Consider the following 14,958-nt stretch of genomic DNA (forward strand, 5'->3'; position numbering starts at 1 on the left):
GATTCATAAAAGGAAAGCGCTTATTTTGTCAGATTTATATTAAAGAATCGCGCGTGATCCGAATGAACCAGGTGACCCCGCCGCTGTGTCTCTCAATCCCAAGTGCTGCTTTGGCATGTAGAAATATGAGTAAGCAAACTAATTAGACGGAGAGTTAGCAAGCTAGTTGAAGCGACAGTTACAAGATAAATAACTTCCTCGAAACGCTGGTCACTATTTTGCGGATATAAGCGCGCCTGCAGCTGGAGGTCTGACTGCCCAGAAAAGGGACGAAAGAAAGAACTTGACAGCGCAGTGCACTCATCGAAACTGATTCTATTATTAAAATGAACTAGCACAGGCATTCACGTTTATAACTACAGTGGCATGGACGCGTAAACCATTTAACGACTAAAAGTGTTTTTTACGTAGGCCTTCTTATGCTAACAGCATTCGCTAACCTTCCAAGCACACTTATTTTCCTTAGGGCCTCTGTGCGCAAGGTATTCTGCATGCCTTCATGCGCAGATTGACCTTCACAGCCAGACGGGAATCAACGACACACTGTATGTAATGTTTAAGCACACTCTAAAGGGTGCAAACGTCAAGTTTTAATGGTCACTAAAGAGAGAGAGGGAGATAAACGGGATGGGAAAGGCAGGGAGGTTTACCATATGAGATTCTGGTTTACTACCCTGCACTGGGGAAGGGCAAGGGGAAACGGAAGACGGATAGAACAGCAGAGAGGAAAAGAAAAGAAACGAAAAAAATGTAAGGAAGGTCGTGAACGTCCATGAGAATTACAGTATCTCCAATAGGCCACTCGCACGTAAAAATTTCAAGAGTGCCTTCACTGTCTTGAGAGAGAGTGGAATTTATTGATAGGAAAGACAGAGAGGTCGACCTGAGCTAGTGCGCTCTAGTCTGCTACTCTGCACTGGGGAAGAGGGAAGGGGAGTGAAAGTATTGGGATGGATGATGATGATAAGAGAAGTGTTGATTGCTTATGTACGTGAGGCAGTTGCCTCGCTAGAGCCGCTCGTCGAGCTTGGTGTCCTGCAGGAACTTCAACAATACTTTTGTTGCACGCATTCACTGTCTTGTGGTGTGACGACTCTATAGGCCGGCGTTCCAGGACTGCCTGCTCCGAAAACGGCCGGTCGTGAAGACGCAGCAGCGCGGTCGCGGGTGACTGCCTGTGTGCTCGTGAGGCTCATAGCGCGTGAAAAGACATGGACGAAAGGGAGACGTGACACACACAGGCTCTAAAACAAGTAGAAAGGAGCTCGATGTACTAGAAATGAAATGCTGTAATGCAGTGATTTGGGCTTGTTGGTATGGCAACGTGAGGCTCATAGCGCGTGAAAAGACATGGACGAAAGGGAGACGTGACACACACAGGCTCTAAAACAAGTAGAAAGGAGCTCGATGTACTAGAAATGAAATGCTGTAATGCAGTGATTTGGGCTTGTTGGTATGGCAACGTGAGGCTCATAGCGCGTGAAAAGACATGGACGAAAGGGAGACGTGACACACACAGGCTCTAAAACAAGTAGAAAGGAGCTCGATGTACTAGAAATGAAATGCTGTAATGCAGTGATTTGGGCTTGTTGGTATGGCAACGTGAGGCTCATAGCGCGTGAAAAGACATGGACGAAAGGGAGACGTGACACACACAGGCTCTAAAATAAGTAGAAAGGAGCTCGATGTACTAGAAATGAAATGCTGTAATGCAGTGATTTGGGCTTGTTGGTACGGCATCGTGAGGCTTATAGGGCGTGAAAAGACAAGGACGAAAGAAGACCTGACACACACAGGCGCTATAAGCCCTTGTCACGTCAATACGTGATCACGCCTATAAACCCGTTCTTGTCTTTTCATGCTGCCTCACGATGTCATACCAACAAACCCAAATCACTGCATTACCGCCTTTGTGCGCTGTGATCGACAGTTTCCTCGCCGCCGCAGTGGTCACACGCAGCACGAGCCTCCCATCCAATGCTGAAAACAAATGACTTTGTAAATGCGACGCCAAGCCACAATCGGTGAAGTACCGTTCTCTCGGGTAGTGATATATTCTGCAACACGTGAAGTACTGGCATGTATGTAAATGGGCTACGCCACGTAAGAGCAATAAATTATTTACTACGCAGGGAAGCTGATGAGTGACGCACACAGTCCGAAGTTTAAGAGCGATGAGAACAAGATTTAAAAAATAATCCGTACAATTTACCTTTGTCAGTGTAAGCGAATCGCTAACCTATTCAATGCGCTTTAATGTGTATAACTTGTTTTAGAGAAAATATTTAAGGTGGCGTTTGTTGGTTCATCGCTTAATTTCGTAAGGAACGGAGTCGATAACCAACAAATATGTTCCGGTAGCATTGGCGGCTCTGTATTCGAAGACCGAATCGAATAGTCGGTATTCGTAAATGCGAACATTCTTATACAGCGAAGCTGTAAATGCGGACAATTGTGCCGTCGTTGTCGGACTCCGCCAAAAAGGTGCCACGTGACCTACCGAGCGAGGAAAGCAAGATCTCAAGTGGGGAAAGGGACACTTCTCGCTGGAGCAAGTATAGTGCCGGCAGCCACGTCAATCGTCAAACCAATCCAACCAATCGTCAAAGCTAGTGTAGCGCCCGCATCTCCTGTGGTGGGCCTTGCGCCCAAAACATGGAGCTTTGTATTTAGTGGCCCCGCACATTCCACCCCAGCTACAACTCGCGGGAAGACCACGAGTAGTGCGCACTCCTGAGAAAGAAGCTGCCTACCGCGAGCGTTAGCGAGTGTTGGCTCGTGAACGGGCTCGTCGTCCTAGGGCCGATCCCGAGCTGCGCGCCAGAGGTGACGAGTTTGAACGGCAGCGCCGGGAGGCCGATCCCGAAGTGCGGGCTCGAGACGCCGAAACACATCGGCAGCGCTGGGGGGTGAACGAATGGCGACACAAAAGGTTTACGATACATACTACTAGCGAGGTTTGACTTGAATGGTGTGACAGCCCGTGTTGCTAACACGGCTTGGCTGTTCGACCATCTTCATGGACTGGAAGGGGCGGCGATTTGTTCGATTACTCCTTGAATATTTCTACGCGTCCACTGTGCCCGAATACACATAAAATCGAAGTAGAAGTACGGTAAGGTTTCACCCCCACGGGCATAGCATTGACATAAAACGCGAAAACTTGCGTAGTAGAGCAGCCTACGTTGCTTAGGTAGCCATACGTAACAAGCTATGCAGCGATCTTTCGCACTCTCTGAAGAACCCTGTGCATGCGAAGAAACAGCTTGCTCACTCCTAATGCTCCGTTCGTGCGTTTAAAAATCATGAGCCATTCCACGCTGCTTGCTATAGAGATACATCCCCAGCTAGGTGGGAGGCAGCCCTCCGCAACCCACTCCTGGCTGAGCAACGTTGGGCTGTCCAGCAGGCCCACGATGCGGCTGGCAGGCTAGGCCTGTCGGTCCCAACGTGGGAGCGGCCCGCGACGTGCTAATACGCGTTCTGCAGGACTGTAAAATAAAAGTTACTCAATCAATCAATCAAATTCCACGCTGCGACGGTGGTTGACCAGCGAAGCTGTTTAGCACGCGACACGGAGGTGGCACATAATTTTTGAACAAAGGTACGAACCCATTCGTTGTCTTGATGGGTGGTCATCGTGATGAAAGGTGGGCACACTCATTTATTGTCTTGATCGGTGGTCATTATTTCACTCGCAACTGCAATCACATTCTTTGGTAAGGTTAAATCGATGCACGTACGCCGCTGGGTGGTCGGTTGGGCCGGATCGGTGGGGCATCGCGAGGACGTGCCTGCCACACGGAACGCGTAAGCCGCTCCCTTTTCGGTACCGACACATCCACATTGAAATCACCGACAGTGACAGCAGGGGTAGTGTCATCGCAGCTAATTTACGCAAAGTGAGTGGCCATGAACCTTACGGGACTATGAGTCATTGCAATTTTTTGCTTGCTTGCGGGGGTATGAGCGATTTCTTACAGGGGTATGTGCCACTGATGATGACAGTTTTCGACCTGTGGTGTATGTTGTACGCGTGATTAGAAAGAATTTAAGCGCTGGTCGCTTCACTTTGCTTAGTGCTAGTAGCCTCTGCCTTATGGGTCTATGAGTAATTGCATTTTTTGCTTGCCCATGGGAGCATGAATGCTTACGGGGGTATGAGCCATTGGTAATGATAGTTCTTGTTCACGGAGAACAAAAGCGCGCGGAACCCTATCCATATACAACTTCGTTGCAATAAAGAACGCTTCATACCGTACTACGTAAGGACAGAACATTGCTGACCTTTAAAATACTGGAAATCGAGCATCGTTTAATATTCTTGTGATAACGGCTATTCATTATTCGAAACCTATTCGAAAAGTATTCGATTCGATCCGCTTGTGGCACTATACCGTATACTCGTATTCGACTCAGTCTGAAAAAATTACTATTCGCACGATTAGGCAGTGGAGAGAGACCTGCTGTTGCTGCTTAACTCTAACAATAGCACATATCCACCACGGGTAGTACTGGCCCGACGAGCACTCCACGCAGCACTCGAAAGTACTGTTGGCCACATCTAATGTAAAAAAAAAGAAGCCCAGTTGCGATGCCCCGTTGGCTCCGTAGCACTGAAAGAATGTGCCTTTCGTGGTGGTGTAGCGCTTAGCCTCACAGGTCGGCAGGATACGCGTGTACTCGTTCATGTTAATACTCTTACACGGGCTACACACTCACCCACTCTCGTGTGCATCACGCTCGTCGGCATTCGCTCCCGCTCGTTGACTTGTGCTGACCGACACCCGCTCGCGTTCTTAGTCGCTTCCATTTGCATTTAGAAGCATCCACTTGTGCTCATACTGGCACTCCCCCGCCCCCCTCCCCGCCCTCTCGTCGGAACCCACATGTCTGCTCCCGTCCAATCAAGCTCGCCATCGCTGGCTCGCTTTCGTACTCACTTTGTAACCAGCCGCTGACTCCTGCAAACGCTCACGTCCCGGTACACCATTCATCACTCACTAACACACTATCCCACCCTCCTGAGATGAGTATGGAGTAGGCTTGAGTATGTCTACTCGTAGGTGACAACGCCGACCTTGCACCACTGAAGGAGGCTATAACTATCTCTTACTTATAGACAACGTAATGCTTCTGCACGATTCCATCCTACAAGGCCAAGAAAAAAAAACGAATATGAACTAAATTCTCACATTTCCTGAAAACAGAAACTTACTCTCATTAAAATAACGCAATCGAAAACCCTTTGAAACAAAACAAAATTTCCAGACTACATAACGCGTGTGAAAGAAGCGTTGAAGCGTCCCGCACGCAAGCTCAACTCCATAAATGGTGAGCCGCATGGTCGACACTTCTTGGCCAGAAATAACGACGCGTCTTCCACGGTCACGGGTTCAAGGTCGAACCTTTCGCGCAGCGAAATGCGAACGCGAAGTTATGATCCCCCCGGACCGCACCGTTGCAGTCGAAGGCGATGTTCAGCCTGGTCTGGGTGTGGCAGTAGTTGATGAAAAACAGCTTTTCCGGCGAGAACTCGCGTAGCGTGGGCAACACCGTCTTGTGGGCTTGGAGAGCGCGGAAGGCCGGCATGAAGTCCGGCACCGAGTCCAGCCGACTACGCGATGACGACTCGCTCGTTCGGACGGACGTCGCGTTTCCCGACAGCGGAGGACTTTTGTCCCCAGAAGTGACGTGGCCGGAAGGAATCACGCGGAGATCGACGTGTCCTGTGCCGACTCCACGCAACACCGCTGCCGCGAAGGCGGCTCCCAGGCCTCCGTAGTTGATGGCCGCGGCCGCTTCGGGGTAGTAGAACGGCTCGTGTGCCATCATCATCGACACAGTGGCTTCGTTGAGCAGGAAGTCGTAGGAGACGGCGCTCTTGGCGAAATTGTGCGGCAACCTCTTGTCTTCGAAGTAGGCGCCGCTACCGAGAAGCGCCGCGTTTTGCCGACGCTCGGCGATCCAGTGTCCGAGCGCGGTATTCTTCGTGGTGTGGTAGGACCGGTAGATGCGGCGAAGCGTTTCGCTCGATCGGTACTCCGGCATGGGCCACAGGTTGACGCTCATCGCTCGAATTTTCTCCGCCACTTTCGCGCGGATCATCGGGGGCCAGTTGGAGTGTTCGTACGCGGCCGCCGCCATTTCACGGACGTTGACGAGGAGTTCATCGACTCTCTGCGTGACGTTCGGAGGGAAGTTGAGCGCGACATGCTTGGAGAGCACCAGGATCTTGAAGGAGTGCTCCACTTGGGTCTCGCAGAATAGGGGACGCAAGAGGTCGCCCACTTCCTTGTCGCCGTACTTGAGGTCGAAGAAGCGGCCATCGGCAATCGGAGCGTATATCTGGAGAACCCACCAGCCCAGGTGACTGAGGACCAGAGAAGGGTCGTGATCGGCTGTGATGTGGCGCGTTACTTCGGCAGTGCCCACTTTCTCGACGATGGCCACGTCCGAACCTACAAAGGCTTCCTCGAGCCCGAAGTATTTGTTCATTAGGGACACGAGACGATCGGCGCGCGGGCCGAATGCGCTGGCGAGCGAGTCGAAAGAGTACAAACTGGATCCCACGTTCTTGTGAAGGGACTCGAGCCTGAACACCACCTGTCGCGTGAAGTTAAACACAGCGTAGCAGTTGGCCACTATCAGCCCCTCCCTCGCTGTCTCGTTGTAACCTGCGAAGTACACTAGATACTGGTGGATGTACCGACGCACCGCGGAGTCAGTGCTTATCGACCTGAACTGGTTGGCCCAGAACTTGGCGAACGCGCTCGGTCCGACGTACACCGTTCGTCGGCCACTGACGGTCTTGTTCGGTAGCAGCCTCACGTCAAACCAGAGCGGTATGTTCCACCGAACGCACAGGTTCAGGTGCACGTCGAACGGGTTCGCGTCACCAGGTGGCGCCTCGGGCCAGGGAATGCCGAGGCTTCGCATGAGTTCCCTGAACATCCTCCGCGTGTCGTCCGCTCGCTCGGTGGACCGATTCACGCAGGCGCCGAACGACGAGGCTACCATGTTGCCCAAGGGCGACTCGAAGTCGCGGCTCGACATCTCGCCGGCCACACGCCTCGCCCAGTTGTACTTGACGTGCCACTTCAAGTTCCAATGCGCGGTCGCGACTCGGTGCGGGTCCGGCAGCCAGCGCGACGTCACGTACGCCTTGAAGTCGTGGCACGGGTCGGCGCTGGCGTTGAGCGAGTGCATAAGCAGCGATTCGGACTTGGCGCAATCTTCGCTGCGGCAGCTGAACATGTCCACGTACTGCTGGCTATCGTGCTCGCCTGCTGCACCAGACACCAGGTAGTAGACGCCGAGTGCTGCAAGGGCCACGACTGCGGCCATCGCGGAGACGAAGACGCAAGCCCAGGCGCCCATTCCGCAAAGGCACTTCTTGTCCAGACGCCCCTTGCGTGGCGGTGAGCCCTGCCACAAATAATAAAAAAAAAGAAATATGGCAAGCTGATGCGGCTCTGTCCGCGCCGTTCTTTGTCGCATGCAACGCGGAAATCATATTCGTGTAGGACGTGCCTAAGCAGGCGTTTCACGCAGTCCTGGCAAAAAGGAGTATCTTCGATTTCTCGTCCCCGAGTCCCCAAGGATGCCCGAGGCGCTGCGTACGTCAACGCTTGTTAGCTGAAAGTGTACCGCTTAGGGCAGACCGGGATGACAAATAGAGGACGTGCAAGGAAGTTGACAAACGAGAGGCTTTCGTTCGAGCTGTTTCATGCACCTTATTATAGCAGCATTGGAAGCGGACTAAATGTAGGCCTCATATAGGGTCAACGTGTTACATTCGGTAATGTAGCCTGTCATGCGACCGAAATGACCCTTTGTCATGGCACCACTGACCACTGGAAAGCCAGTGAAACTCTGTAAGTTGGCGAAAGCTATAATGCGCGGCCGACTTCAGGCTATGTACACGGCCGATGTGATTGCACATTGAGCAGGCCTACAGTGGGAGTGTTCCCTGCACATTTAGGGAACGCCTTCTATCATGGAGTAGGAATTTCGAACATGGAGATAAGTGTGGAACAAGCAGTCACGCTCGCTTGAAGGAGTTGCCAGCGTTATGTCGTCTTTAGGACTGTTTACGCTCGTGCTCACCGGTAGCGGTGCTGACCTGCACTGTTCAGGCCTCATCACCAGAAGGTCTGTTGCAGTGGTTCCAAACGACGACGCCGAGAACCCAGCACTCATTATGAAAGAAGGTGATAGCCCTAATGGTTGGAAAAAAAGGATGATGATATATTTTTCAAGGATGGCACAGCCCCACTGCGACGGACAAGGCACGAATCAGATGTTATTACGAAAATAAAAATATAATCGGAAATACAAAAGAAAGCGGTCAGCATCAACGTATATCAACAATGAGTTGGGATGATGATGATGATGATGATGATGATGATGATGATGATGATGATGATGATGATGATGATAGTGGTGGTGGTCGTGGTGGTGGCGGCGGCGGCGTTGGCGGTGGCGGTAGTGGTGGTGGTGGTGCTCAGCTATTGCACGCAGCCAAAAAGCGGATACGCCACGAGGCAGGCAACGTTACACAAATAACTACTCTTAGGAGAGTCAAGAAATATGCAAGAGCAAAGGCAACTAGAAGGAACAGAAGACAACAACAGTGTGTAATTGGGGCAGTAAGACTTAATGACATAATAATAAAAATGAGGTATTCAAGAACGAAATGTAAAACATTGCATTAAAGGAAAGTAATTTCAGCAATAAGTCAATTTTAGTGCAATGATCAGTACACAGAAAAGAAAAAAACTAAGGCAATAGCAATTAACACGGGATATTGCCTTCCCTTTTGTTGTTGTTGTTGAAATTGTTGTTGTCGTTGTTGTTGTTTGCAGCTAGTTTCCAGCGTTTCGTGATATGCGTAGGCAAGAACGTTGGTGGCGTCTATAGAGCTAAAATAGCTCAAGCATAAGGCAACGTCGCCGGGTGGCTCTCTTTTCGTCCTCGGGGGTAATTGTCGAGAAAGACTGGAGCGATATAGTGGATCGTCCTCTTCAGCGCTTTCAAGTGGATTGCCCTCTTTAGTGCTGTTGCTCTTGAATAGCGCTAGCGCTGACAGTCCGTGCCTGCTCTAACGGCCGGTCCCAAACGCCAGTGACTAACAAAGGTCATTATATATTATATATCATTATAAAGGTCATATATATATATATATATATATATATATATATATATATATATATATATATATATATATATATATAAACTAATATTTGTGATGTCAGGCTGGTGCACTGGGGCTAGAGTTTCGGGGACAATTTATAAAAAACAGGAACTAATTAACGAAAACAGACTTTCGAGAACACAATTTACCAGTTTGCTTGATTTACTGCATGCATTCTTAAAAAATCACAGCCCAAGCACTCCATACATGTGGCTAACCACTGAAGCTGAAACGTGCGGCCCCGGTGTTTGTCCCTGGTTTAATCCCGACGGTTCATAAAACGACAGCTTGGTAGGCTACCGGATCCTCGGTACGCAGTTGCTGCTTGCACACGGCTGCATGAGTCTGTTCTTGTGTCCGGGCTCCAGCATCGGTACGGCGTAGAAGACCTCGCTCCCGGTTCTGCTCGCGTCGTTGCTGGTGGAAAGCTGCGTGCTCCTCGGGAGTACGTGTGACGCGTGGCCTATACCCAATTCAGAGTCTGAGACAAACTGTTGCGCACGCCCTGCTGCGACGGAGAGCAAGGACGTCACTACTGGCACAGCCAATCGCGCGCCTCTCTTTTTTCTTTTTTTCTGATTCGCGCATGCGGGTGGGGTTGCGCCGGAAGAGTTTTCGGCGTACAGGCGACAGACAGGCGGACGGACGGGCAGACGAATCGGCTTGACATATGCGGCTTTCGCTGTCAAAATTTTTCACCCTTGGGGGCGTATCCTGTCCCACAACTATAATCGTCATGTCTCTAGCCCGCATTTCCTTTCTTTAACGCTGCTAGCCTGTTACTTCCAAGTCGAACGGCTTTCGCGTTTTCGGCGTGGCAAAGCCTTCTCAACAGGAAAATAGCGAGCACTGAGTTTTCAAGAAAGGAAACGGAAACAAGGCAGATGATTATAATCGTTGTGCAACAAGATTAACCCCAAAGGGTTTAAACTTTTTTTTAAGAGCACACATCGATAAAAGACAATTTTCCTTAAGCGTCCGCAACTTCTGCATACGCAATGCGCAGGCAAACTTTCGTCAGCCCGGTTTTAGTTGCGCGACGTCCATGTCGCATGCGTGCTTGCGTTTCTCGCCAGCAGCGGGATCTCGCGAGAGTGCACTAGCTGCACAAGTGCGCAAATCCCGCGCGCAAGCATGAGCTGCGTGCGTATACGCACGCGACGCCAGAAGTAGCGGTTACGTTCCACGCTTGCGAACATTTTCATAGGCAACTTACCTTGATGACGCAAGACCGTTGCGTACGTTACACTAAAACTGTCTAATCGCCTGCCGTGTGACCTTCCAGGACATAATTGTACGTGCCTACATCGTGTTTCGTTAAACGTCGCCTGCACAAGTATTCCGGTTCTTATGGTGAAGCTGGATATGGGGGGGGGGGGGGGGGGGCTAGTTTCCAGTGGATCGATACATCAGACCAAAAACCGCGGGCTGATCCCGAATATAGCGCAATAGCGGGCCGACCCGCGGCGGAGGTGACGTTGGCTTCAAACACTCCGCCAAATTGCAAAAGTAAGTTTAATATCTAGGGTCCAAATACAACCCGTATCAGATGTTAGGTTGATTCCAACAGATATTACACTTTGACCCGCGTCGGCCATGTCTACGTTCGCACCGCCCTCTCTTTGACAGCGTTCCAAGCGCTTGCGCAACTCCGTCGTACACGCGAATGTATATGGAAATCAAGGTAAATGATTCCGTACCTGTGTTCTAAATTCTGTGCCACCTCTGTGTAGCACGCTAAGCAGCTTGGCTGGTCATCCACCTTGACAAAGTGGAATGGCTCATGATTTTATTATTATTATTATTATTATTATTATTATTATTATTATTATTATTATTATTATTATTATTATTATTATTATTATTATTATTATTATTATTGTGTGTTTTGCCTTCCCTAACTGTACAATTCTTTATGAGGGACGCCGTTAGTGGCAGGTCGCAAATAAATTTTAACGACCTGGATCCTTCTTCAAAGTGTACCTAAAGCACACTATGTTCGAGCGTGTCTTTGCATTCCGCCGCCATATGAATGGGGACGCGCCGTGTCCGGTATAATCCCCGTGCTTCTGCCGCTCGACGCCATAACCGGCGAGCCAATGGAGCTGGTGCTTATGCAAACTGCACTTCCCGTACAAATTTCACATGGCGCGATCGCCATTCTGTAGTAGCTCGCGCAATGCGCGCGGTGACTTGCATATGCGCGCGTACATGCGCGCTGTGTATGCGGCCGCAGGAGCCAGTCCTCGCATCTCACATAACTCTTCAAAATGCTTACACCCATAGAGTTTCTCACTACATTACCTAGAGGAAAATCTGGCGCTGCTGCGCTGTGGTATGCATGGGAATGCCGGTATGTTGTGACTTCGGATTGGCATCGTTCTCGGATAGACAGGACACCTTGAAGACGCGCTTGGCAAGTACCGTTCCGTCTGTCACAATGATTCATTTTCTACTAAAACAGCACGTGAGAAGCAGTTTTAGCTTTATTATTACGCGAAAACATGTTTTGTTTAACTATGAGAACTTGTTATTGCGTGTACGCTTATATGTTACGTAAAAAGTATCAGCGGGCCGCTAAAGTTGGAGGACAGACGACAAGGTTCCCGCTCGCTTTGAAACAGTTTGTCGTCTGTTCTTGCTTTTCTTCGCTTGGTCATGCATTGTGGATGAGTAAAGATGTAATATGCGTGAATGGAAACATTTTATGAAGATTTTACTTTGAGAACGCGTTATTTGCATAGCCATATCCACGTTTTAGAGGAAGCCTCTCACAACACCAGCCAACACGAGCCTCGCAGACACATATACCGTCATTCCCATGGCGGCACGGTGCCCCCTTAAGAAACTCCCATAGACGGTGGCGCCAGATTACCCTCTAGGTGTTATAGTGAGAAACTCTATGCTTACACCCTTTGGGGCTTATCTTGCCCCACAATCGCCGTCTGCCATGCTTGCGTTTCCTTTCTCGAAAACTCGGCGCTGGATAATTTCCCGTCGAGAATGCTGCGTCATGCTGACAACGCGCAAGCCGTTCGTGACACGGAAGTGCCGGGCTCGCAACGTTAAAGAAAGGAAATGCGGGCAAGACACAAGACGATTATCGTTGTGGGGCAGGACAAGCTCCAAACGGTACAGACTTAAGAGTGTAGTGCAAGGATGACGTCACTCAGTGTAGTGCAGCCGGCGAGCGCTAGAATTAAAGAGCGAGGGACGCTGAGACTGGAGGACAGACGACACTATATACAGTGACCTACTTGTAGCTCATCTACTGCGTTCTTCGGCCACAAGCACAGAAACAGAAATCAACCTTGTTTTACAAACGGCTGCGGTGCCAGTCATTTAAAATAAATACGCTGTGCTAACCACGCTAATACTATTTGCACAGGCAATTTGTGTGCTTCGGCGGACACATGTTTTGAAAACACGTTAATCAGCAAATACATAAATTTTTAACAGACTTTTTTTGTTATTTTATAATAGAGAGATTGAGGTTTTAATGAAACAGAAAGCATCAAGGAAAGATATATATATATATATATATATATATATATATATATATATATATATATATATATATATATATATATCAACGAGAAGAAAGGGGTGTTAAGCGAGGGGCCCGATTTTATTAGTCATATCATAAGAAGCCAACAAACACTGACACCAAGGACAACATAGAGGAAACAATGCGAAGGCTGTACGTTCGGTTCCCACCTGCGGCAAGTTGTTTTTTCATCCACTTTAATTTCCATTAACTTATCGTTTGTTTATTTCATTTATTAAGCACAAGTAATTTCCCCTATGTTGTCCTTGGTATCAGTGTTTGTTGGCTTCTTATGATATGACTATATATATATATATATATATATATATATATATATGTATATATATATATATATATATATATATATATATATATATATATATATATATATATATATTGGCCGGGGTAGTTGGAGAAGTATGGAAGAGGCCTTTGCCCTGCTGCAGTGGGCGTAACCAGGATGATATATTTATATATATATATATATATATATATATATATATATATATATATATATATATATATATATATATATATATATATATATATGTGTGTGTAGGCGTCACGGCAGGGAGGATGTTCCACGTCCGCCGCCAAGGTTTGTGAGTGGTGGCGCTGGCTACTACCACTCCCACGGTTCTATTAGGAAACCCAAGAAAGTGGTTACGGAAACGGCGCCGCGGTAGCCCAATTGGTAGAGCATCGCACGCGAAATGAGAAGGTTGTGGAATCGTTCCCTACCTACGTCAAGTTTTTTCAATGCTTGAAGAAACCAAAATGCGAAGAGGGCTCCATTTTGTTTTGTATCTGCAAGGCATTTGTGCTTCATGTACGTTCATAATCAAATCTGATACTCAGTATACGCTGAAGTCGCCTTCACAGCGACAGCTTCGACAGAAGGACGCGAATACGATCTCGACTGTCGAACGCCACTGGCACGCGGGAGAGCTTCCCGCCAAAGATATTTATTTGTTCCGATCAGTTCCTTCATTGCATTGCTTTATCCTCTCTACAATGCCTGAATAAAGCCTTCCCTGCCACTTTCTGCGAACATTCAATAAACGCAAACTAGTGTTTTAACTCATCATGCACTCACACAAGAGCTTCGCTGTATGGAGATTCCTACCCGTTGGATCTGCTGCACCCTTAATATAAACGCTTACCGTAAGCGCGAAAAGTTGTGTATCTGTTCGTTCTACTTCTTCGCGAATACTGCGTCACCTATAGGGTGCACAAGCCACCTCTGCGAGCAGCACTTGCGCAGCCAGCATAGCCTTCTCATTGAAATTACTCAGATGGTTTAATTCTTAACTGCCGTACATTTTCTGCATCGTTAAAGGGCATCTCATTCAGGCTCTCGATCTGGCTTGACAGCACTCGGCCTTGGCTCTACAGAGTTCATTCGCTAGGAAATTCGTGACGCCACGTTTCCGAGCCACTTAAAGCACGCCACACAGAAATACGGTAACCGGATGACAGCGAAGTATTCGGTAAAATATTACCACAGGAATGTAAGCGCAGTAGTTCCTACAAAACTTACTAGAGTGAACGGTGGTGCCAGCGATCGCTCAGGATGGGGCATGTGCCTGTTGGAGCAAAAGGACGGGAGACGACTCAACACATCGTAATGGAATGCCAAAATGTTCACAGCGAAAGACGGGTAGGAAGCGCCCCCCTTACAGGACGCTGGAATGTAGAGTGTATGGGAGAAAACGAGGCAGAGATAAGCAAGACTCGCTTGCAGTATAGGGGGAAATAAAACAAGCGAGAAGATCGATAGTGCCGGAGTCGTTGCGGGCATAATAGTACAATATAGAGATACAGGCTGCAATGAAGGAAGAAAAGATCGAAAAAAGGGGCAGGCACAGTCGCAGTAAAACCTAATTAGCGCAAGCAGGATGTGCGAATACACGTATGCCACCTCCCAGTTTGAAAGGGGATATCAATGGAAATCATCGTCACAATCCTCATTACCATCACACCGTGAAAATAGTGGGTACAGTATATGGACTTGTATAATCTTACTACTTTCATAGCTTGAAACGTTCTTATGACGCCATTCATTTCGCTTTCAACTTCCTTAACTTTCAAGCTATCACGACTTTCTAACCACGTCAAGGCAATTGACCTCTGTACACATGGAACTCTCAGTGGGATAGTGTGGCGTCCTGCATGTTACTACGGCCGCTCTTCGAGCTTCCAGACGCAGCGTGAC

The 14,958-nt window shown here is 48.6% G+C and overlaps 1 protein-coding gene and 1 pseudogene across 1 annotated transcript; both read right to left on the reverse strand.

Moving 5' to 3' along the window:
- Nucleotides 1–5,388: 5,388 nt before the first annotated feature.
- Nucleotides 5,389–7,347, reverse strand: LOC142588839 (neprilysin-11-like). Its single transcript, XM_075700659.1, has one exon. The coding sequence runs from the start codon at nt 7,345–7,347 to the stop codon at nt 5,389–5,391; it is 1,959 nt and encodes a 652-aa protein (XP_075556774.1).
- Nucleotides 7,348–10,614: 3,267 nt separating this feature from the next.
- LOC142589103 (U2 spliceosomal RNA) lies at nt 10,615–10,794 on the reverse strand (annotated as a pseudogene).
- Nucleotides 10,795–14,958: the final 4,164 nt, after the last annotated feature.

The sequence above is a fragment of the Dermacentor variabilis genome, chromosome 7 (assembly GCF_050947875.1).
Source record: "Dermacentor variabilis isolate Ectoservices chromosome 7, ASM5094787v1, whole genome shotgun sequence".
Lineage (NCBI taxonomy): Eukaryota > Metazoa > Arthropoda > Arachnida > Ixodida > Ixodidae > Dermacentor > Dermacentor variabilis.

What these genes read in the sequence shown, in the direction of transcription:
- LOC142588839 (XM_075700659.1), bottom strand. Translation starts at nt 7,347, where the DNA reads ATGGCCGCAGTCGTGGCCCTTGCAGCACTCGGCGTCTACTACCTGGTG.